The following is a 25086-nucleotide window of genomic DNA, read 5'->3' on the forward strand; positions in this document are numbered from 1 at the left end:
CTTTTCACATGTTCATGTTATTTTGTGAATCATAAGATAAATCCCAATTTTTATAAATGAATTTCAGTATGATTTATAGTTTCATATACACCCCCTTTTACATTTTTTTTAGTCAATTTGAATAGAAACATGTAACACGTACGTAGAAAAATGGGTCTCTTGAAAACAGTATTTTTCATCTTAGCTGTTGAAAAATGTGGAAAAGAGAGACAAGTAAAGCCAGTGTGTTATTTGCTGCCAATGCCAAAATGTTGAAGCATAAAGTTTGTAAAGAAAAGAGAAAGAAAGAATGGAGATTGAGATTTGGCTTATTTGGGAAAGTTAAAACATGATTAAAGAAAATGGCCGACAAAATATTGATGAAGGTTAGGGTAAAGGGAGCATTATGGTCCATTATGTAGGAATAGCTTAGAATCAAAATTAACAAGGAATGACCATTGTGGGTCACCACTGACCCATTCCCCTTAAGATTTGCTGTCGGTATGGTGTTCTCGGCGCCACTTCAAAAAGTCTACTATATCCCTCTTTTCTTAAGTTACTCACTTTTGTTCCTTTCTAATTTTTTTTTAAGATTGAACTAATTACTACAATCTAATCCACCAATTTAATCATTGTTATTTACCAAAATAGAATTTGATCTAGATGAATCTAAAAAAATCTTTTGATGACAAATGTATGATGATAATTCTATATTTTATCTATTATTGCCGATGAATGATGAAAGTGTGTCTTTAAAAGTATTCGGACATAGAAAATGTATGTAAGTGTAAGGTTTAAAGTTTAAAATGATGCATATCTAAGTTTCAAAAGACATGTAGGGGATTGTGTACCCTCGTCATCTAAAATTTTCTATGATTGTGCTAATTACATGGTTCACTCCTCTTATTGAGATTTAGGTTGATTATAGATTTGTTTCATTCTGTGAGACCTAATTTGTCTGATTTCAAATCTTTTGTATTTCTTAAGACGTAGGCTAATTGATTCTAAGTGTATTGAGACGATTGATTTCATGTCTGTCTCACTTTTTAAGACTTTGGCCGTTTGATTTCAAGTTTTCCCATTTTTTTTGAAGACTTAGGCCGAATGATTTCAAATTTGTTTCACTTTCTGAAATTTAGATAGTCTAATTTCAAATTTGTCACACTTCCCGAGTCCTAAGTTGTCTAATTTTTAATTTGTCTCATATTCTAAAATTGAGATACAATTGAGAAGAGTATGAGATAGACGGATCCCATTCCAAAACATAAATAAGTTAATAGAATAACACATTATTTTTGTGTGCTAAATTAATATGCAAAAGCACATGTGAGAGAGTATCTCAAAAACTAATGTATTAGATGCTAGATACATCAATTTTACACATTGTATTATTTGTTTATGTATAATGTTTTCTTTTAAGTGTATGGGACGGTGGGTAAAAAGCGTAGGATACAAAATAACACATTCATTCACTATAAGGTTTTGCCTCATTCCACCATATATATCACTTTATCTTTCCGCGTTGGCAATGAGAGTGAGACTATTATCTTTGGTCAAAAGTGTTATTTTCATCTTCACGTGGCTACGTTGATTTTTCATATATAAATACTTGCCTCACTATAACATCACACACCAATCCATCTTCAAACATTTTTCACTCATAACATCAACTATCTTTCTATAACCTTCTCTCTCTCTCTCTCTCCCTATAGTCCCTCTCATACATTGCTTTTCATTGTTTCATTTCTTACTCCTACAAAAGAAAAATGAAGTTGCTATCTACAAAAGCCACATGCAACTCTCATGGCCAAGATTCGTCCTATTTCCTAGGATGGCAAGAATATGAAAAGAACCCTTATGATCATGTTCAAAATCCCAAAGGAATTATTCAGATGGGTCTCGCCGAAAATCAGGTTAGTTAATATTTTTATTTTCATGTTAAAACACTATATTTTATAATAAATTAATCTGTCAGATTTCATCACAACTTCGCAGTTAAGTGTAATTGAATAAAATAAGTACCAGAACCAGTGACGAGGGAGAAATCTTTGTGATACATCTCATCCACTAGTTTTTAAAGAAAAAAACAAATAAATTTGAATAAAAAAGACAAAACTACATAAAGAAACAAATCAAATTAACTCTATGTTTTTGTGTCACAATCTAATGAGACCAAGCCATCATATAATGTCTAAATAATTAAGGTGGTTGGGCTTACAATTTTTTTGTCACTATTTGCAGCTGTCTTTTGATCTATTAGAATCATGGCTTGCTAAGAATCAAGATGTAGGAGGATTCAAACGTGATGGAAAATCAATATTTAGAGAACTTGCTCTCTTCCAAGACTACCATGGTCTACCATCTTTCAAGAAAGCATTGGTTGATTTCATGGCTGAGATTAGAGGAAACAAAGTCACTTTTGATCCAAACCACATTGTTCTAACAGCTGGTGCCACTTCTGCTAATGAGACACTCATGTTTTGTCTTGCTGAAAAAGGAGAAGCCTTTCTTCTTCCCACTCCCTATTATCCAGGGTACGTATTTTGCATGCATGCTACTTTTGCACTCAATAAAATCAACGCCTTTGAACAAAGACATGTTAAGTATCTGAGTCTCAGATCAACACAACACCGATATCAGCATGGTAGATAGTAGATATCGTGTGTCGTGTCTGTATATGTGTCTGTTCTTAGTAGTTTTTCAATCATTTTACACTAAAAATTTTGTTACTAATTTTTTTTTTCTCTATATATAGATTTGATAGAGACTTGAAGTGGAGAACTGGGGTGGAGATAGTTCCAATACAATGCACAAGTTCAAACAATTTCCAAATGACTGAATCTGCTTTGCAACAAGCTCATGAAGATGCAAAGAAGAAGAACCTAAAAGTCAAAGGTGTCTTAGTCACAAATCCATCAAATCCACTAGGCACTACAATGTCAAAGAATGAATTAAACCTTCTCATTGACTTCATCAAAGACAAAAACATGCATTTAATAAGCGACGAGATTTACTCCGGTACAGTTTTCACTTCTCCAAACTTCGTCAGCGTCATGGAAATCCTTAACGAAAGAACCGATAAGGATTTCCTCGACGCTAACGTCTCAGAAAGAGTTCACATCGTCTATAGTCTCTCCAAAGATCTCGGTCTACCAGGCTTCCGTGTCGGCGCTATCTATTCCGACAACGAAACCGTCGTTGCAGCCGCGACGAAAATGTCTAGCTTTGGTTTGGTTTCATCACAAACTCAATACCTTCTCTCAGCTATGCTAGGTGACAAAAAATTCACAAGAAACTACTTATCCGAGAATCAAAAAAGACTCAAAAAACGACAGAAAATGCTTGTTAACGGATTGCAAAAAGCCGGTATTAGCTGTCTGAAAACAAACAACGCTGGTTTGTTTTGTTGGGTTGATATGAGAAATCTTCTAACATCAGACACATTCGAAGCTGAAATGGATTTATGGAAGAAGATATTATACGAAGTTGGGTTGAACATTTCACCAGGTTCATCATGTCATTGCACTGAACCAGGTTGGTTTCGTGTTTGTTTTGCTAACATGTCGGAAGATACATTAAACCTAGCTATGAAAAGGTTAAAGGACTTTGTCTCAAACTCCAACGGTGAAGAGTGTAGTAATAGTGATAACAAGAGAACTAGAAGTTCCCAATCTTCTAGAAGTTTTACAAGAAAATCGATTTCGAATTGGGTTTTTAGGTTATCTTCTCGTGATCATCATGAACAAGAAGAACGATAACCTGGTTAACTATGGTGTGAATGTGAAGTACTACGCATGCATGCACAATAGTATCTATTACTATTAACTTTTTATTTTTATTGTTTTTTTACTCCTTGGCCAAATATTTTTTGGGGGGATTTTAGGATCTTACTTTTGGAAAAATATATATTGTAATGGTAAATTGTAGAGGGAAGGAAATTAAGAAAAACTCACTCTGTCCATTTGGAATTGAAGTGTGAGGTGTGTAGGATTATGACAAACTTTAAAGTGTGGTTGAAAAATGTTGTTGGTGTGAATGTGATGGATGGAAAGTTTGAGGTATTATTACTATAAATATAACTATGCTTTATATTTCCGTCCTCATTTTTTATAACTATTTTTTGATACAAGTATTTGTTTTATAAATTATTTTAAAATTAGTGAAAATATTAATAATTTATTTTTAAATAAATGACTAACTAACATCACAATATATCTTAAAATATAGAAAAAAAGATCAAAATTAATGTATATTTAATTAAAAAATGATCTATTTTAAATATACCAATAATTATAATTCAATGCACTAATTAAAATATAAAAAAATATCATAATTTATGTACATTTAATAAAAAAAGTAATGTATTTTAAATATATCAATAATAATAATTCAACACAAATTTGAACATTATTTAATATCGCCATAATTGATTGTAAAATCGAATTTTACCATCAATTTGATTATATTGGAAGGATATTTTTGTCAAAATAGATTACATTAATTTTATTCTGTCTTACTTCTACTATTGATAGTGAGATAAGTCTCTCACTATAATATTTTTTATAAAATATTTTTTTATTGACTTTCACTTCATTCAACTAATTAATTAATTAATTAATTGGTGCACAATTAGGTAGACTTATTTCTAATATTAACGAGGATTATAATAAACAATAAAACTTTTAAAAGAATTTTAATATTATTGTGTGCATATGACATAGTCAAAATACAAATCTATGATTAAATTGAAGAAAATCTTTCATCATTTTATTTAAATATTCTTGAATTTATTCAACTAATACATTAAATGTAATGAATATATTTTTTTAAAATAATGTACAACAGAAATATTATATATATTTTCATGAAATAGTATAATTACCAATTTTTATAATTGTTTCAATATACATAAAAAAAACATGTTTATAAAAAGTAAGAAGAAATAGTAATTTATTTGTCCAACCGAACATAATTAGTAGTGGATAATTAAAAAATGAATGTGAATATGATAGTTGTTCACGTCTCCATAAAGAGCGCCGGCGAGGTAAGCGGCCAGACGCCGCCGGATGGACTGGCGACGATGGTGGCTGTATTGTACCTACCGACTTTATTATGGATTTTCCACTAATCCAATAAGGCGAATGAGTAGATAGGAGGAAAACACGTAGTGGTATGTCGGAGAATCAAAGTCAATATTTAGGTTTCTTTGTCCTATGATTTGCATATCCAAACTTTTGGGTCCCAAACATGCATATGCTTCTTTGCGGCACTTACAAACAAAATATTCTCTTATACATTCGAATATTATTAAAATAGCTTATAAAAAATACTAGAAATCAATAATATAAAACTATAAATTCATGATAAAAATTGTTTCATTAAGAAATTTAAAATGTGTGATGAAGTGATGGAATAAAATTTTAATAAGGTAGAACAATTTGATAGAGAATAAATTGAATATGTGAAAACAAAAGTCTTCGTGGATTCGAGTAAATCTGCATTAAACTAGAATTCACAAATCAAATCATAGTGGATTCGAGTGATCTTTATATAATACAAGAGTTAAAATTATTCACGTATATTTAGACATTAAATTCAACAATAAAATATGATCGTAGAGCTTTCATTTACCTTTCAAAATATCAATTAGGTTTAATATAACCAAATTAAGTAAAGTTTGCTATAAACATATAACCAAATTAGGTAAAGTTTGCTTAAGATGAAGTCCATTTAATGTGCTTTAATTTACTTTATGTTTATATTTGAATGTGCTGAATTGTGAATTTCAAATACTTTTTTAAAAAAATTCGTCACTAAGTACGTATGCAAGCTGAAAGTCGTGCGAGAGGTGTTTTCAACTAAAAGAAATAGAAGCAAAGTTGTAATGTAAAGTGTAAACAACTTGCTTTACTAATATTTCTGGGGCATAATCATATCACTCATAAAGTTGGTTTGTTTAAAAAGGATAACGCGGTGTGTAGGTGTAGGTACTACTGGCTAATGGATTTCTCCATGAATCACTTGAACTCTCATTAAGCAACTTTTAGGTTAGTCAAGTCACTTTTCAAGAAATTCATACAAGCAAAAAGCTGTCTCAATTGATGCTTCATCATCATCACTCTCCAAAAACACGTACTCCGACTCATAATTTATTGATCATTAGAATAATTTTTCATGATTATTAATGCTACTTTGATTAACATCGGCCACTTTCATAAAAAATAATGATAATTTCAAATAATAGATAAATGCTGCGTGGTAACGAATTTCAAACTAGGGTTTTACGGTTATATTATTATGGTCACAATTATAAAAAAAACTACTTTTATATTAATTAAGAAACTTAATTAAATATAATTAATTATTTTGATTTCGCGAGCATAGTATAATTACTATAATATTTTTAGTTATCTATAATCTATAATAATCTATAAACAGAGATAAATAATTTTGTGTTGACCTATTTTCATTCTAAATTTATCCTTTAAAATATATATAATTTATTTAATTAAAAAATAAAATATTAATAAAAAATTACAGTTTTTATAAAATTCATTTTTATAATTTTTTACAATCCTCTTAAAATGTAACTTTCATTCTAATAATAACTTCTATTCTTTATATATATATATATATATATATATATATATATATATATATATATATATATATTAAAATTAAATAAAAATTCTGTTTATATTTTAACATGTGCGTATATTTTATAAAATGGATAAACGGGCACGGATGTGCCCGTTTAGACGCTAGTAATATATAAAAAAAAAATTTGGTTTTGATATAGTATTTTTCTATCTATTTTAGTGTTAAATAACTTACGTAATACATTCTAATAATTTCTATTGAAACCACTAATATTATCTTTCACATAACTTTCTATTATTAACTTTTTATATAACTTTCATTTAAAATTAACATTAAATAAAAAATTGGTTTTTATAACTTTTTACAATCCTCTCATAATGTAACTTTCATTCTAATAATAACTTCAATCATATATATATATATATATATATATATATATATATATATATATATATATATATATATATATATATATATATATATATATATATATATATATATATATATATATTAGATGATATAAATTAAAATTAAATAAAAATTATGTTTATATTTTAACGTGTGTATATATTTTAAAAAGCGGATAAACGGGCATGAGAGTGTCCGTTTAGACGCTAGTAATCTATAATCTATAATAATATATAAAGGGAAAACTTGGTTTGGTGTAGCCTATTTTTCTACCAATTTTACCCTTAGATAATTTACATAATAACTTCTATTGAAACCACTATTATCTTCTTTCACATAACTTCTTATATAACTTCCAATTAAAATTAACGTTAAATAAAATAATATCGTATATATTTTCACCTATATTTATTAAAAAAACGGACAGACGGGTATAGAGTGTCCGTCTGGACGCTAGTAATATATAAAGGAAAAACTTAGTTTTGGTGTAGCCTATTTTTCTACCCATTTTACCCTTAAATAACTTACATAATACATTCTAATAATTTCTATTGAAACCATTAATTTTATCTTTCACATAACTGTCTACTGTTAACTTTTTATATAAGTTCCATTTAAAATTAACATTAAATAAAAAAATATCGTATATATTTTCACGTGTGTTCATTAAAAAAGCGGACAGACGGATAGAGAGTGTCAATCTGGACGCTAGTATTTACTAAACTAACTACAACATTAAATGTTTTTACATTAAAGGAAGGGAATACTAGTGATACAAGTATTAATTAGTTTACAAATTAATGATTTTTGCTTATAGTAGTAACAAAGTTTTAAAGTGACTTTTTTACTTATAATTATGACTGAGGGTGTACTTGTAGCGAGAAATTCATGATCATTAAGCTATTGACAAGCTAAAGATCAATTAACAAGAGTCGTCACCGCGCTTTTATTGTTTCCAAGGGAAAAGGGAAAAAATACGAACAAAACCCAAATAGTAAGAAGTTTTCAAATAAAAACTAATAAAAATCAGAGATCACAGGTAAGGGGGTTGGTTACACAGAGGGAAGGTGTTAGCACCCAAAGTGTCCTAGGTACTCCTAGGGAGCCCTTTTCGTGTGCATATGTATTTTGTACAAAGTGATGTTTACAAACAAATAGAATTGGGGGATGAGAAAAGAATTCATTAATTATATTTTTGTGTTTGACAAGACCTTCGGACTTGTGTCTACGTACCAACATATAAATGAGGGATCAAAACCTCGTAGTTCGTGCTATAAATTTCAAAATGAGTGTGTTGGTTTTAACAAAATTTAAGTTTGAAAGGCACAAAGGCCTGAAAATGGTTTGAATGAGTTAGTTCTTTTTTGGCTTTTTTTGAAAGTTTAAGTCAAGTATCGTTAAGTTTATTTACAAGTTTGATTTAAGAATATAAGTTTGAAAATGCAATGGCATAAGGCCAAAGTTTCTATCTTTTTGCAAAAGTGGTCAAAGTTTAGAATCAAAAAGTAGTTCACACAAAGAAGGTTTTTGAAAATGGAGGGAGAGATTTTGAAATTAAAGAAATAGGGAGAAGATGAAGAGACTATCCTATGCACAAAAATTTAAAAGTTTAAAGTTGAAAAGATCTGACCAAATGGGAGCAATCCAATAGACAAGTATGTCAATAGAAACCCAGAATTCCCTTGGACTTTTTAAAATCAAGCAACACACATATGCACAATTATATCAATCTTGAAGAGCAAAGGCATCAAATAAAGATGGCCTCGTCCAAGCTTATCCACTTCAATGATCTTCTTCAAAATGACATATGTAGCAGATGAATTCCACAAGTCACAGGTTCAACATAACAACTTAACAATGATCAATGTTGCAGATGAACTGGAAAGATCTTGAATGATATATCAGATGAATTCAACTTGCAAGCACTTGGTTCTTCAACAAATTGGCATTGGCCAAGTCCAATAGCAAAGGAAAGTTGCCTAAATTCTAAGTCCAATTAGGGGAGATCAAAACAACAGTCTACTCAAAAGTCTTTTAGGGTTTTTTGTTATTATTAAGTGTATTCATTGTCAAGGACCAAACAAGCAAACAAGGTATACACAAACAAAATAATATCACACAATATGGTCCAAGTGGGCAAAGTGAAAATTACATTAACATAAACAATTAGAATGATATGTATAATGGCAAATGATATAAAGTGCTAAAAGTAAATTGCATTAAAAGTAAAGACTTGAAATTAAAAGTTAATGGTTAGTGAGTTAGTAGTTAGTTTTGTTTTGCTTTTTGATTTCAAGACATTCTTTAGAGAACATTCAACCCACTTGCCACAAGCATGGATCCTTGAACCAAAACATCTTCCAAAGGAAGGAAAGAAGGTCAAGTTTCCACACAATAACATGAAAGAGGGGAGACTTACCATCTCACTAACTAGAATGCTTATGCCTTTTATGTCACCAATTTAGCGCTATGTTAAGCAATCGTAATTGGACTTATGTAGAAGTCACAACTATTTGAGGCCGGACAATAGACTTTTGGTGTTAATGCATGTTGGAGACATAATATTAAGAACTATGCTCATTAAACATACCACACACAAAAAATATGCAAAAGGCGTGGCCTAATCTCATCCATACTCATGTTAATCTTTCAATCAACTAGCATTAGGACTTTGAGATGTCATTGACCAATTGAAAATGAATGGATGAAGAGGGAAAGGGATGAATGAGATCACAAATTGGTCAAAGGAGGACTTTTACCAAATTAATATTATTCATTCATTTTGGGAGATGAAATGTACATTCCATCAATCCCCTAAATCCAATAATATTAACTTGACAAAGTCAAATCAACCTTGACCAAGGCCCAATAACAAATGAGAAACTCAATTAAGTCAATCCAAATGGTCAACACAATTAAAATGACATTTATTCAATTAAAAATATTAAAATAATGTATTAAATTCAAATATGTTTTGTGTAACACCCTTCTAAAATACCCCAAATGTTAATTAAAATAATAAACATATAATCAGAGTAATAGTGCACCAAGGGTGTCACACAAACATTCCACACCATTTAAACAATATAACAATCATGCTCTTTTATTTAATTTAAATATAAAGTATTTGCACAATTACGCAGCGGATAGAGATCAACTCAATCATGCAAAACATGTAACATCACATGTAATTTAGTTCAACAACAACAACAATAATAATCAAAGTGTTCCCGCCCGATGTTACATCTATCAGAGCATGACCCACTAGGGAGACTACACTAGACTCCAAGCATTTGCTTCTACTCAACTCATTTCTCGTTACCTGAAAAATAGTTGTAAGGGTGAGTTCCTCAATCAATATAATAAGCATTATAAAACAACATGTAATGCCAAGTAATTAACACATCAATCACCCTAATTGCAATACACATTCAGTAATAACTCATTGGCTTAAACATCATACTCACATCGATATACAATACCAGTATAATCTCAAATCATACTTAACAACAACACAACACACGTATAATATTGGAACACATCCATTCATATTATACGCCATACATATTTTTATGCAATGAGACTCTACACATGCGGTACCGACTATTCTCGAACATATAGTTCAAGCTCACCGATCCCTCCAGATACGGCTACTAAGCTCACTAGTCCCACTCATTTGAGACCTAGTGACTCACTCACTAATTCCTCACTATGGGAATTAGCTACAGCCCCAAAGGCTAGACCATGCACACTAATCATCTAGCATGCAAACATCAACAACAAACCCACAATGGTTCACTCACTAATTCCTCACTATGGGAATTAGCTACAGCCCCGAAGGCTATGCCATGCATGCTAATCATCTAGCAATGCAACATCAACAATAATTCAAGAATAAACATATGCTCACACTCTGAACCATACAACAGTCCATTCACACATACATGCATAATATATACCTTCACAGCATCATGTACATCATTATACATCATCAATCTTTCATCACATAAGCATGTCAGATTATGCCAAACAACAACCACAATATTAGTACATTTCAATATTGCACATACTGCTCAAAACAGCGGGAATTTATCCCTATTACACCATAGGCAACATAGGCCAACCCTCAATTAGGTACACCACATTTAAAAACAATAATTTTTCACTCTGCAACAGTGTTAACCGGTTAACGCCCTGGGTTAACCGGTTAACGCAGGCAAAACTCACTTTCTGGCAAAACGCAACAGTGTTAACCGGTTAACGCCCTGGGTTAACCGGTTAACGCAGGCAAAACAGTACATTTTCACAATTCAAGACAGTGTTAACCGGTTAACACCCTGGGTTAACCGGTTAACGCAGACAAAACAGCAGTTCCTGCGCTAACACAAGGCAGAATGCAGAATTCTCCGCATTTTCCGCCGTTGGAGGACTTCCGGACCTCCGATTCCGATTCCGTAAAAAGCTATACGTTCGGAATTTCACCACTAACCCAAACACAGATTCAATTACAGTCTAAATACAATTTATCCAATTCAATTCTTCAGCATCAACAATCCCAATTAGGGTCAAATTAACGGCTTATCACTACCCATCACATATTATCCCATAATACCCATTAATCGACGATAAACCCCCCTTACCTTAACAATCCGGCGAATCTTTGAGCTTCAAGCCTTTCCGTTCTTCAACCTTTGCTCTTCAGCTCCTTTCTCCTCTTCTCTGCCCTTTTCCCTTTTTACGATTTTCTCTGTTTTCACGTGAAATGTTTTTACTCCCAATGGGACTTTTTCCTTAATTCCAACTTATATATATTTTCCAAATAATAATTATTATTCCAAAATAATAATAATTCAAAAAATAATAATAATAATAAAATTTTCAATTATTTAATTAAATTAATAATTAAATTATTAACTCAATTCAAATAATTATTTTATTATTATCGGGGTGTTACATTTTGTCCAAATCCTAAAATCACATCAAAACACCAAATAAATGGCCATGTGATTTATCATAGGTTAAACAAGGTCAAAGGACCTTGGATAAAAAAATTCATAATTTTTGAACACTTAAAAATATTTTTAAACATTTAAAAATAAATGCAAAATCAATTAATTCATGAAAAATATTAATAATGATCCAAAAAATAATTGTAATTCAGAATATGAAAGAGAAAAATATTTGAATTTTTTTGGTGAAAGTCCCATATTTTTTGGATCAATATTAAATTTATTATGAATTATTGAAGAAAATAGAATTAAATGGAAATTCAGAAAATGCTAAAATACATGGACCATCAGATCTCCCTCATTAATTGAGGTGGCAGATCTGATGATCCACAACCCGCGTTCCACCAATGCCTTAGTCAACAGCGCTGTAACATGAGTAATCACAATGCACGGTGTAACACCCCGATAAAAATAAGATAATTATTTAATTTAAGTTAATATTATATTTATTAATTTAATTAAATAATTGGAATTATTGGAATAATAATTATTGGAAAATATATATAAGTTGGAAATAAGGAAAAAGAGTTCCATTTTGGTAAAAAGAGTTTTCACGTGAAAGCAGAGAAGCGGCTGAAAAGAGGAAAAGGGCAAAGAGGCAGAGCAAGAGGAAGAAGGTTGGAGAAGAGAAGAGCTTGAAGCTTAAAGATTCGCCGGATTAACTCAGGTAAGGGGGGTTTATCGTCGTTTAATGGGTATTATGGGTTAACATGTAATGGGTAGTGATAAACCGTTGAATTGACCCTAATTGGGATGTTGAATGCTGAAAAATTGTGTTGGATAAGTTGTGTTAAAGTTGTAATTGAATCTGTAATTGGATGGGTAGTGATTTTCCGAACGTATAGCTTTTTACGGGATTGGAATCGGAGGTCCGGAAGTCCTCCAACGGCGGAAAATGCGGAGAATTCTGCATTCTGCTTCGTGTTAGCGCAGGAACAGCTTTCTGTCTTGCGTTAACCGGTTAACCCAGGGTGTTAACCGGTTAACACTGTTAGGAATTGTGAAAATATTGCTGTTCTGTCTGCGTTAACCGGTTAACCCAGGGCGTTAACCGGTTAACACTGTTGTGGGTTGTGAAAATATTGCTGTTCTGTCTGCATTAACCGGTTAACCCAGGGCGTTAACCGGTTAACACTGTTGAATTTTGATCAGAAAGAGCTGAATATGAGACAGATGAGATGGTTAGAGTTTCTGAAGGATTATTACTTTGGTTTGAATTACCATCCGGGTAAAGCAAACGTAGTGGCTGATGCATTGAGTTGGAAATCATTGCATATGTCTATGTTAATGGTTAAGGAATTGGATTTAATTGAGCAGTTTAGAGACTTGAGTTTGGTGTGTGAGAGTACTCACAATAGTGTTAAATTGGGAATGTTGAAGTTAACGAGTGGTATTCTGGATGAGATCAGAGAGGGTCAGAAATCCGATGTGCTTTTGGTTGACAAGTTGACTCTAGTGAATCAAGGTCAAGGTGGTGAATTCAGAGTGGATGAGAATGGTGTTTTGAAATTTGGTAATCGTGTGTGTATTCCGGATGTTACCGAACTTAAGAAGAGTATTCTTGAGGAAGGACATCGTAGTGGCCTGAGTATTCATCCTGGGGCTACGAAGATGTATCATGATTTGAAAAAGTTATTTTGGTGGCCGGGAATGAAAAGAGAAATTGCGAGTTTTGTTTATTCTTGTTTGACTTGTCAGAAGTCAAAGATTGAGCATCAGAAGCCGTCTGGGCTAATGCAACCGTTGGCTATTCCAGAGTGGAAGTGGGATAGTATCAGTATGGATTTTGTTTCTGGTTTACCGAGAACAATTAAGAATTTTGAAGCCATTTGGGTGATTGTTGATAGATTGACGAAATCGGCTCATTTCATTCCGATCAGAATGGATTATCCGTTAGAGAGATTAGCCGAGTTGTATATTGAGAAGATTGTAAGTTTGCATGGTATTCCGTCGAGTATTGTTTCGGACAGAGATCCTAGATTTACATCGAAGTTTTGGGAAGGTTTGCAGAAGGCTTTGGGAACTAAGCTGAGATTGAGTTCTGCATATCATCCGCAGACTGATGGTCAGACTGAGAGGACGATTCAGTCACTGGAGGATCTTTTGAGGGCTTGTGTTTTGGAAAAGGGAGGTGCTTGGGATTGTTATTTGCCTTTGATTGAGTTTACCTACAACAATAGTTTTCATTCGAGCATTGGTATGGCACCGTTTGAAGCTTTGTATGGTAGGAGATGTCGGACGCCTTTATGTTGGTATGAGTCCGGTGAGAGTGCTGTGGTTGGACCGGAGATTGTTCAACAAACTACGGAAAAGATTAAGATGATTCAGGAGAAGATGAGGATTGCTCAGAGTCGTCAGAAGAGTTATCACGACAAGAGGAGGAAGTCACTTGAGTTTCAAGAGGGAGATCATGTGTTTCTTCGTGTTACTCCGATAACTGGGGTTGGTCGAGCTTTGAAGTCGAAGAAGTTGACACCTCGATTTATTGGTCCTTATCAGATTTTGGAGAGGATAGGGGAGGTAGCCTATCGTATCGCTTTACCGCCGTCACTTGCGAATTTGCATGAGGTTTTTCATGTGTCTCAGTTGAGGAGGTACATTCCTGATCCGTCGCATGTTGTCCAAGTAGATGATGTACAGGTGAGAGATAACCTGACTGTTGAAACATCACCTATGAGGATCGAGGATCGAGAGTTGAAGCAGTTGCGGGGTAAAGAGATTGCTTTGGTAAAGGTAGCTTGGGGAGGACCAGCAGGTGGCAATGTGACTTGGGAACTTGAGAGTCAGATGAAGGAGTCTTATCCGGAGTTATTCGCTTGAGGTATGTTTTCGAGGACGAAAACTCTTTTAGTGGGGGAGAGTTGTAACACCCCGATAAAAATAAGATAATTATTTAATTTAAGTTAATATTATATTTATTAATTTAATTAAATAATTGGAATTATTGGAATAATAATTATTGGAAAATATATATAAGTTGGAAATAAGGAAAAAGAGTTCCATTTTGGTAAAAAGAGTTTTCACGTGAAAGCAGAATTGAGATTATACGTGTGCTTTATGTTGGTGTTGAGTATGATGTTTGAGTTGATGTGCCGTTACTGAATGTGTGCTATGATTAGGGTGATGAAATGTGTTAAATTACTTAACATTGCATGATATTTTATAATGCTTATTATATCGATTGAGGAACTCACCCTTACAACTATTTTTCAGGTAACGAGCAGTGATTGGGTAGGAGTTAGTGCTTGAAGTCTAGTGTAGTTCCTTAGTGGGTCATGCTCTGGTAGATGTAACATCGGGATGGGATGTTTTAAATGTTTTATTGTTGGTTGTGAACCAGTTTACATGTAATATGCTACATGTTTTGCATGATTGATTTAAGCTCTATCCGCTGCGTATTGTGCAAATGCTTTATGTTTTGAATTAATAAAAGAGCATGACAGTTATCATGGTGAATGGTGTGAAGTAATTGTGTGACACCCTTAATTGCATATTTACTCTGATTGATATATGTTGTTATTTAAATTAAATATTTGGGGTATTTTAGAAGGGTGTTACATTAGTGGTATCAGAGCATAGTCGGTCGAGTCGAGTCGTAATTATTCTGTTTTCCCTGTACAGGATAGGTGTTGTGTAACCCTATCAGTACTTATTGTTTTAGCTTGATTGGGTTTTCAGAATAGAGATGGCTGGAAGAGGTAGAGACGATGCTGCGATTGCTGAGGCTCTGGGTATGCTAGCTGGAGTACTTGGAGGAAATCCGAATGTTGTGGGAATGGGAGCTGCTCGTCAACTTAGTGAGTTCCAGAAGAACAATCCTCCAATGTTCAAGGGAGCATACGATCCAGATGGCGCTCAGAAGTGGTTGAAGGAGATTGAGAGGATCTTCCGAGTGACTGAGTGTGCCGAGAACCAGAAGGTCAGGTTCGGTACGCATATGCTGTCAGAAGAAGCAGATGATTGGTGGGTTGCTACCCGCACTGAGTTGGAATCTGCTGGGAATACTGAGATCACTTGGGCTGTGTTCAGAGAGAGATTCCTGAGGAAGTACTTTCCAGAGGATGTCAGAGGAAAGAAAGAGATAGAGTTCTTGGAATTGAAGCAGGGCAACCGGTCTGTTACGGAGTATGCTGCTAAGTTCACAGAGCTGTCGAAGTATTACACTCCCTATGATGAGGCTACTGGGGAATTCTCAAAATGTGTGAAGTTTGAGAACGGGTTACGTCCCGAGATCAAGCAGGCTATTGGGTATCAGTGGATTAGAGTGTTTTCTGATTTGGTTGACTGTTGCAGAATTTTTGAACAGGATACCAAAACCAGAGCGGAGAGCTATCATCAGAGGGTTGATAGGAAAGGCAAGAATCAGGATGATCGTGGGAAGCCGTATGCAGTTGGCAAAGGTTTCCAGAGACAGAATGGGATGAGGAGACCTAGTGGGGGAGACTCCAGTGCCCCTGCTAAGTGTTACAGATGTGGTCAGGCTGGACATCGTTTCCATGAGTGTACCAGTGCTGAGAAGAAGTGTTTCAAGTGTGGCAAAGGTGGTCACTTGGCTGCAGAGTGCCGGTTGAAGACTATGACTTGTTTCAACTGTGGAGAGGTGGGTCATATTAGCCCACAGTGTCCTAAGCCGAAGAAAGAGAACCAGTCGGGAGGCAAGGTCTTCGCTTTATCGGGTTCTGAGACTTTTGCAGATGATCGTTTGATCCGAGGTACGTGTTATATTAATGGCTTTCCTCTTGTAGCTATTATTGACACCGGTGCTACTCATTCCTTTATATCTTTGGATTGTGCTGTGAAACTTAAGTTAGAGATATCTGAGATGCATGGAAGTATGGTGATTGATACTCCTGCGAAGGGTTCAGTGACTACTACTTCAGTTTGTTTAAATTGTCCTTTGAGTATTTTTGGTAGAGACTTTGGAATAGACCTAGTGTGTCTTCCACTAGTGCAGATTGATGTTATCCTGGGTATGAACTGGTTGGTGTTTAACCGAGTTCATATCAACTGTTTTGATAAGACTGTGATCTTTCCTGAGATTGAGGAAGGAAAGAGTTTGTTTCTATCAGCAAGGCAGGTGAATGAGGCAGTAGTAGATGGGGCAGAGTTGTTTATGCTGTTAGCGACTTTAGAGGCTAAAGATAAACTGGTGATTTGCGATCTAGCTGTGGTGTGTGATTTTCCTGATGTGTTTCCTGAAGAAGTGAATGAATTACCGCCAGAGCGTGAAGTTGAGTTCTCGATTGATTTGGTACCTGGTACTAGGCGGATGTCGATGGCTCCGTACCGTATGTCTGCTGTTGAGTTAACTGAATTGAAGAGTCAGTTGGAAGATCTGTTGGATAAGAAATTTATTCGTCCGAGTGTGTCACCGTGGGGTGCACCAGTGTTATTGGTTAAGAAGAAAGAAGGTACTATGAGGTTGTGTGTGGACTACAGGCAACTGAATAAAGTGACGATCAAGAATCGGTATCCTTTGCCAAGGATTGATGATTTGATGGATCAGTTGGTTGGTGCGAGTGTGTTCAGTAAAATAGATTTGAGATCTGGGTATCATCAGATACGTGTGAAAACTGAGGATATTCAGAAGACTGCTTTTAGAACAAGGTATGGACATTATGAGTATTCTGTAATGCCTTTTGGTGTGACTAATGCGCCTGGAGTATTTATGGAGTATATGAATAGGATTTTCCATCCGTACCTAGATCAGTTTGTTGTGGTGTTTATTGATGATATTTTGGTGTATTCGAAATCTGAAGAAGAGCATGCTGAGCATTTGAGGGTGGTTTTAGGAGTTCTACGAGAAAAGAAGTTATTTGCTAAACTGCCCAAGTGTGAATTTTGGTTAGAAGAGGTTAGTTTTCTTGGTCATGTGATTTCAAGAGATGGTGTTGCTGTTGATCCTTCTAAGATTGAAGCTGTATCTAAGTGGGAAGCTCCGAAGTCAGTTTCTGAGATAAGGAGTTTTCTTGGACTTGCAGGTTATTATAGGAAATTCATTGAGGGATTTTCTAAGTTGGCATTACCGTTGACGATGTTGACTAGAAAGGGGCAAGCTTTTGTTTGGGACTCAAAATGTGAAGAAGGTTTCCAAGAGTTAAAGAGAAGGTTGACTACTGCTCCTATTCTGATATTACCGAGTCCATCGGAATCATTTGAGGTTTACTGTGATGCTTCATTGTTGGGTTTGGGTGGTGTGTTGATGCAGAGTAAGCAGGTTATAGCTTATGCTTCGAGACAACTGAGGGTTCATGAGAGGAACTATCCGACACACGATTTAGAGTTGGCAGCCGTGGTATTTGTTCTGAAGTTATGGAGGCATTACTTGTACGGGTCAAGATTTGAGGTTTTCAGTGACCATAAAAGTTTAAAGTATTTGTTTGATCAGAAAGAGCTGAATATGAGACAGATGAGATGGTTAGAGTTTCTGAAGGATTATTACTTTGGTTTGAATTACCATCCGGGTAAAGCAAACGTAGTGGCTGATGCATTGAGTTGGAAATCATTGCATATGTCTATGTTAATGGTTAAGGAATTGGATTTAATTGAGCAGTTTAGAGACTTGAGTTTGGTGTGTGAGAGTACTCACAATAGTGTTAAATTGGGAATGTTGAAGTTAACGAGTGGTATTCTGGATGAGATCAGAGAGGGTCAGAAATCCGATGTGCTTTTGGTTGACAAGTTGACTCTAGTGAATCAAGGTCAAGGTGGTGAATTCAGAGTGGATGAGAATGGTGTTTTGAAATTTGGTAATCGTGTGTGTATTCCGGATGTTACCGAACTTAAGAAGAGTATTCTTGAGGAAGGACATCGTAGTGGCCTGAGTATTCATCCTGGGGCTACGAAGATGTATCATGATTTGAAAAAGTTATTTTGGTGGCCGGGAATGAAAAGAGAAATTGCGAGTTTTGTTTATTCTTGTTTGACTTGTCAGAAGTCAAAGATTGAGCATCAGAAGCCGTCTGGGCTAATGCAACCGTTGGCTATTCCAGAGTGGAAGTGGGATAGTATTAGTATGGATTTTGTTTCTGGTTTACCGAGAACAATTAAGAATTTTGAAGCCATTTGGGTGATTGTTGATAGATTGACGAAATCGGCTCATTTCATTCCGATCAGAATGGATTATCCGTTAGAGAGATTAGCCGAGTTGTATATTGAGAAGATTGTAAGTTTGCATGGTATTCCGTCGAGTATTGTTTCGGACAGAGATCCTAGATTTACATCGAAGTTTTGGGAAGGTTTGCAGAAGGCTTTGGGAACTAAGCTGAGATTGAGTTCTGCATATCATCCGCAGACTGATGGTCAGACTGAGAGGACGATTCAGTCACTGGAGGATCTTTTGAGGGCTTGTGTTTTGGAAAAGGGAGGTGCTTGGGATTGTTATTTGCCTTTGATTGAGTTTACCTACAACAATAGTTTTCATTCGAGCATTGGTATGGCACCGTTTGAAGCTTTGTATGGTAGGAGATGTCGGACGCCTTTATGTTGGTATGAGTCCGGTGAGAGTGCTGTGGTTGGACCGGAGATTGTTCAACAAACTACGGAAAAGATTAAGATGATTCAGGAGAAGATGAGGATTGCTCAGAGTCGTCAGAAGAGTTATCACGACAAGAGGAGGAAGTCACTTGAGTTTCAAGAGGGAGATCATGTGTTTCTTCGTGTTACTCCGATAACTGGGGTTGGTCGAGCTTTGAAGTCGAAGAAGTTGACACCTCGATTTATTGGTCCTTATCAGATTTTGGAGAGGATAGGGGAGGTAGCCTATCGTATCGCTTTACCGCCGTCACTTGCGAATTTGCATGAGGTTTTTCATGTGTCTCAGTTGAGGAGGTACATTCCTGATCCGTCGCATGTTGTCCAAGTAGATGATGTACAGGTGAGAGATAACCTGACTGTTGAAACATCACCTATGAGGATCGAGGATCGAGAGTTGAAGCAGTTGCGGGGTAAAGAGATTGCTTTGGTAAAGGTAGCTTGGGGAGGACCAGCAGGTGGCAATGTGACTTGGGAACTTGAGAGTCAGATGAAGGAGTCTTATCCGGAGTTATTCGCTTGAGGTATGTTTTCGAGGACGAAAACTCTTTTAGTGGGGGAGAGTTGTAACACCCCGATAAAAATAAGATAATTATTTAATTTAAGTTAATATTATATTTATTAATTTAATTAAATAATTGGAATTATTGGAATAATAATTATTGGAAAATATATATAAGTTGGAAATAAGGAAAAAGAGTTCCATTTTGGTAAAAAGAGTTTTCACGTGAAAGCAGAGAAGCGGCTGAAAAGAGGAAAAGGGCAAAGAGGCAGAGCAAGAGGAAGAAGGTTGGAGAAGAGAAGAGCTTGAAGCTTAAAGATTCGCCGGATTAACTCAGGTAAGGGGGGTTTATCGTCGTTTAATGGGTATTATGGGTTAACATGTAATGGGTAGTGATAAACCGTTGAATTGACCCTAATTGGGATGTTGAATGCTGAAAAATTATGTTGGATAAGTTGTGTTAAAGTTGTAATTGAATCTGTAATTGGATGGGTAGTGATTTTCCGAACGTATAGCTTTTTACGGGATTGGAATCGGAGGTCCGGAAGTCCTCCAACGGCGGAAAATGCGGAGAATTCTGCATTCTGCTTCGTGTTAGCGCAGGAACAGCTTTCTGTCTTGCGTTAACCGGTTAACCCAGGGTGTTAACCGGTTAACACTGTTAGGAATTGTGAAAATATTGCTGTTCTGTCTGCGTTAACCGGTTAACCCAGGGCGTTAACCGGTTAACACTGTTGTGGGTTGTGAAAATATTGCTGTTCTGTCTGCGTTAACCGGTTAACCCAGGGCGTTAACCGGTTAACACTGTTGAATTTTGCCAGAAAGCGTGTTCTGTGCTGCGTTAACCGGTTAACCCAGGGCGTTAACCGGTTAACACTGTTGGAAAAGTGAAAAATTAATATTTTAATGTTGTGAACATAATTGGTGATTGGCCTATATCGGTGTGTGATATAGTAGGGATTATTTCTCGTTGTTTTGAGTAGGATAGGTATTAGTAGAGTGTGCTAATACTGTGACTGAATTATTTGGCATGACATGATATAATTATGTGATAAATATGCTGATGATGTGTGAAAATATGCATAATGTTGTGAATGTATATATTATGTATGTAATTGTGGATGGACTGTTTTATGGCTTAGAGTGTGAGCATATGTCCATTGTGGATTGTTGTTGATGTTGCATGCTAGGTGATTTGGCATAGCATAATGTGGCCTTTATGGTGGTAGCTAATTCCCATGGTGAGGAATTAGTGATGTTAGTCATTTTGGACTGTTGTTGATGTTTGCATTCTAGGTGATTAGCGTGCATAGCATGGCCCTTGGGGTGGTAGCTAATTCCCATGGTGAGGAATTAGTGATGTGAGTCACTAGGTCTCAAATGAGTGGGACTAGTGAGCTTGGTAGCCGTACCTGGATTTTGTCGGTGAAGTTGAACTATATGTTCACGAATAGTCGGTACCGCATGCATGGAGTCTCATTGCATAGTGTATGTATGGCGTATAATATGAATGGATGTATTCCAATATTATAAGTGTGTTTTGTGTTGGTGTTGAGCATGAATTGAGATTATACGTGTGCTTTATGTTGGTGTTGAGTATGATGTTTGAGTTGATGTGCCGTTACTGAATGTGTGCTATGATTAGGGTGATGAAATGTGTTAAATTACTTAACATTGCATGATATTTTATAATGCTTATTATATCGATTGAGGAACTCACCCTTACAACTATTTTTCAGGTAACGAGCAGTGATTGGGTAGGAGTTAGTGCTTGAAGTCTAGTGTAGTTCCTTAGTGGGTCATGCTCTGGTAGATGTAACATCGGGATGGGATGTTTTAAATGTTTTATTGTTGGTTGTGAACCAGTTTACATGTAATATGCTACATGTTTTGCATGATTGATTTAAGCTCTATCCGCTGCGTATTGTGCAAATGCTTTATGTTTTGAATTAATAAAAGAGCATGACAGTTATCATGGTGAATGGTGTGAAGTAATTGTGTGACACCCTTAATTGCATATTTACTCTGATTGATATATGTTGTTATTTAAATTAAATATTTGGGGTATTTTAGAAGGGTGTTACATTAGTGGTATCAGAGCATAGTCGGTCGAGTCGAGTCGTAATTATTCTGTTTTCCCTGTACAGGATAGGTGTTGTGTAACCCTATCAGTACTTATTGTTTTAGCTTGATTGGGTTTTCAGAATAGAGATGGCTGGAAGAGGTAGAGACGATGCTGCGATTGCTGAGGCTCTGGGTATGCTAGCTGGAGTACTTGGAGGAAATCCGAATGTTGTGGGAATGGGAGCTGCTCGTCAACTTAGTGAGTTCCAGAAGAACAATCCTCCAATGTTCAAGGGAGCATACGATCCAGATGGCGCTCAGAAGTGGTTGAAGGAGATTGAGAGGATCTTCCGAGTGACTGAGTGTGCCGAGAACCAGAAGGTCAGGTTCGGTACGCATATGCTGTCAGAAGAAGCAGATGATTGGTGGGTTGCTACCCGCACTGAGTTGGAATCTGCTGGGAATACTGAGATCACTTGGGCTGTGTTCAGAGAGAGATTCCTGAGGAAGTACTTTCCAGAGGATGTCAGAGGAAAGAAAGAGATAGAGTTCTTGGAATTGAAGCAGGGCAACCGGTCTGTTACGGAGTATGCTGCTAAGTTCACAGAGCTGTCGAAGTATTACACTCCCTATGATGAGGCTACTGGGGAATTCTCAAAATGTGTGAAGTTTGAGAACGGGTTACGTCCCGAGATCAAGCAGGCTATTGGGTATCAGTGGATTAGAGTGTTTTCTGATTTGGTTGACTGTTGCAGAATTTTTGAACAGGATACCAAAACCAGAGCGGAGAGCTATCATCAGAGGGTTGATAGGAAAGGCAAGAATCAGGATGATCGTGGGAAGCCGTATGCAGTTGGCAAAGGTTTCCAGAGACAGAATGGGATGAGGAGACCTAGTGGGGGAGACTCCAGTGCCCCTGCTAAGTGTTACAGATGTGGTCAGGCTGGACATCGTTTCCATGAGTGTACCAGTGCTGAGAAGAAGTGTTTCAAGTGTGGCAAAGGTGGTCGCTTGGCTGCAGAGTGCCGGTTGAAGACTATGACTTGTTTCAACTGTGGAGAGGTGGGTCATATTAGCCCACAGTGTCCTAAGCCGAAGAAAGAGAACCAGTCGGGAGGCAAGGTCTTCGCTTTATCGGGTTCTGAGACTTTTGCAGATGATCGTTTGATCCGAGGTACGTGTTATATTAATGGCTTTCCTCTTGTAGCTATTATTGACACCGGTGCTACTCATTCCTTTATATCTTTGGATTGTGCTGTGAAACTTAAGTTAGAGATATCTGAGATGCATGGAAGTATGGTGATTGATACTCCTGCGAAGGGTTCAGTGACTACTACTTCAGTTTGTTTAAATTGTCCTTTGAGTATTTTTGGTAGAGACTTTGGAATAGACCTAGTGTGTCTTCCACTAGTGCAGATTGATGTTATCCTGGGTATGAACTGGTTGGTGTTTAACCGAGTTCATATCAACTGTTTTGATAAGACTGTGATCTTTCCTGAGATTGAGGAAGGAAAGAGTTTGTTTCTATCAGCAAGGCAGGTGAATGAGGCAGTAGTAGATGGGGCAGAGTTGTTTATGCTGTTAGCGACTTTAGAGGCTAAAGATAAACTGGTGATTTGCGATCTAGCTGTGGTGTGTGATTTTCCTGATGTGTTTCCTGAAGAAGTGAATGAATTACCGCCAGAGCGTGAAGTTGAGTTCTCGATTGATTTGGTACCTGGTACTAGGCGGATGTCGATGGCTCCGTACCGTATGTCTGCTGTTGAGTTAACTGAATTGAAGAGTCAGTTGGAAGATCTGTTGGATAAGAAATTTATTCGTCCGAGTGTGTCACCGTGGGGTGCACCAGTGTTATTGGTTAAGAAGAAAGAAGGTACTATGAGGTTGTGTGTGGACTACAGGCAACTGAATAAAGTGACGATCAAGAATCGGTATCCTTTGCCAAGGATTGATGATTTGATGGATCAGTTGGTTGGTGCGAGTGTGTTCAGTAAAATAGATTTGAGATCTGGGTATCATCAGATACGTGTGAAAACTGAGGATATTCAGAAGACTGCTTTTAGAACAAGGTATGGACATTATGAGTATTCTGTAATGCCTTTTGGTGTGACTAATGCGCCTGGAGTATTTATGGAGTATATGAATAGGATTTTCCATCCGTACCTAGATCAGTTTGTTGTGGTGTTTATTGATGATATTTTGGTGTATTCGAAATCTGAAGAAGAGCATGCTGAGCATTTGAGGGTGGTTTTAGGAGTTCTACGAGAAAAGAAGTTATTTGCTAAACTGCCCAAGTGTGAATTTTGGTTAGAAGAGGTTAGTTTTCTTGGTCATGTGATTTCAAGAGATGGTGTTGCTGTTGATCCTTCTAAGATTGAAGCTGTATCTAAGTGGGAAGCTCCGAAGTCAGTTTCTGAGATAAGGAGTTTTCTTGGACTTGCAGGTTATTATAGGAAATTCATTGAGGGATTTTCTAAGTTGGCATTACCGTTGACGATGTTGACTAGAAAGGGGCAAGCTTTTGTTTGGGACTCAAAATGTGAAGAAGGTTTCCAAGAGTTAAAGAGAAGGTTGACTACTGCTCCTATTCTGATATTACCGAGTCCATCGGAATCATTTGAGGTTTACTGTGATGCTTCATTGTTGGGTTTGGGTGGTGTGTTGATGCAGAGTAAGCAGGTTATAGCTTATGCTTCGAGACAACTGAGGGTTCATGAGAGGAACTATCCGACACACGATTTAGAGTTGGCAGCCGTGGTATTTGTTCTGAAGTTATGGAGGCATTACTTGTACGGGTCAAGATTTGAGGTTTTCAGTGACCATAAAAGTTTAAAGTATTTGTTTGATCAGAAAGAGCTGAATATGAGACAGATGAGATGGTTAGAGTTTCTGAAGGATTATTACTTTGGTTTGAATTACCATCCGGGTAAAGCAAACGTAGTGGCTGATGCATTGAGTTGGAAATCATTGCATATGTCTATGTTAATGGTT

The 25086-nt window shown here is 35.9% G+C and overlaps 1 protein-coding gene across 1 annotated transcript; it reads left to right on the top strand.

Annotated features, from left to right (window-relative positions):
* The first annotated feature begins 1608 nt into the window (after positions 1-1608).
* LOC127120509 (1-aminocyclopropane-1-carboxylate synthase 3) lies at positions 1609-4082 on the top strand. The gene is made up of 3 exons (XM_051050959.1): positions 1609-1892; positions 2221-2513; positions 2735-4082. The coding sequence occupies exons 1-3, from the start codon at positions 1746-1748 to the stop codon at positions 3735-3737; spliced, it is 1443 nt and encodes a 480-aa protein (XP_050906916.1). The 5' UTR covers positions 1609-1745; the 3' UTR covers positions 3738-4082.
* The last annotated feature ends 21004 nt before the right edge of the window (positions 4083-25086 follow it).

Source organism: Lathyrus oleraceus, chromosome 2, assembly GCF_024323335.1.
Source record: "Lathyrus oleraceus cultivar Zhongwan6 chromosome 2, CAAS_Psat_ZW6_1.0, whole genome shotgun sequence".
Classification (NCBI taxonomy): domain Eukaryota; kingdom Viridiplantae; phylum Streptophyta; class Magnoliopsida; order Fabales; family Fabaceae; genus Lathyrus; species Lathyrus oleraceus.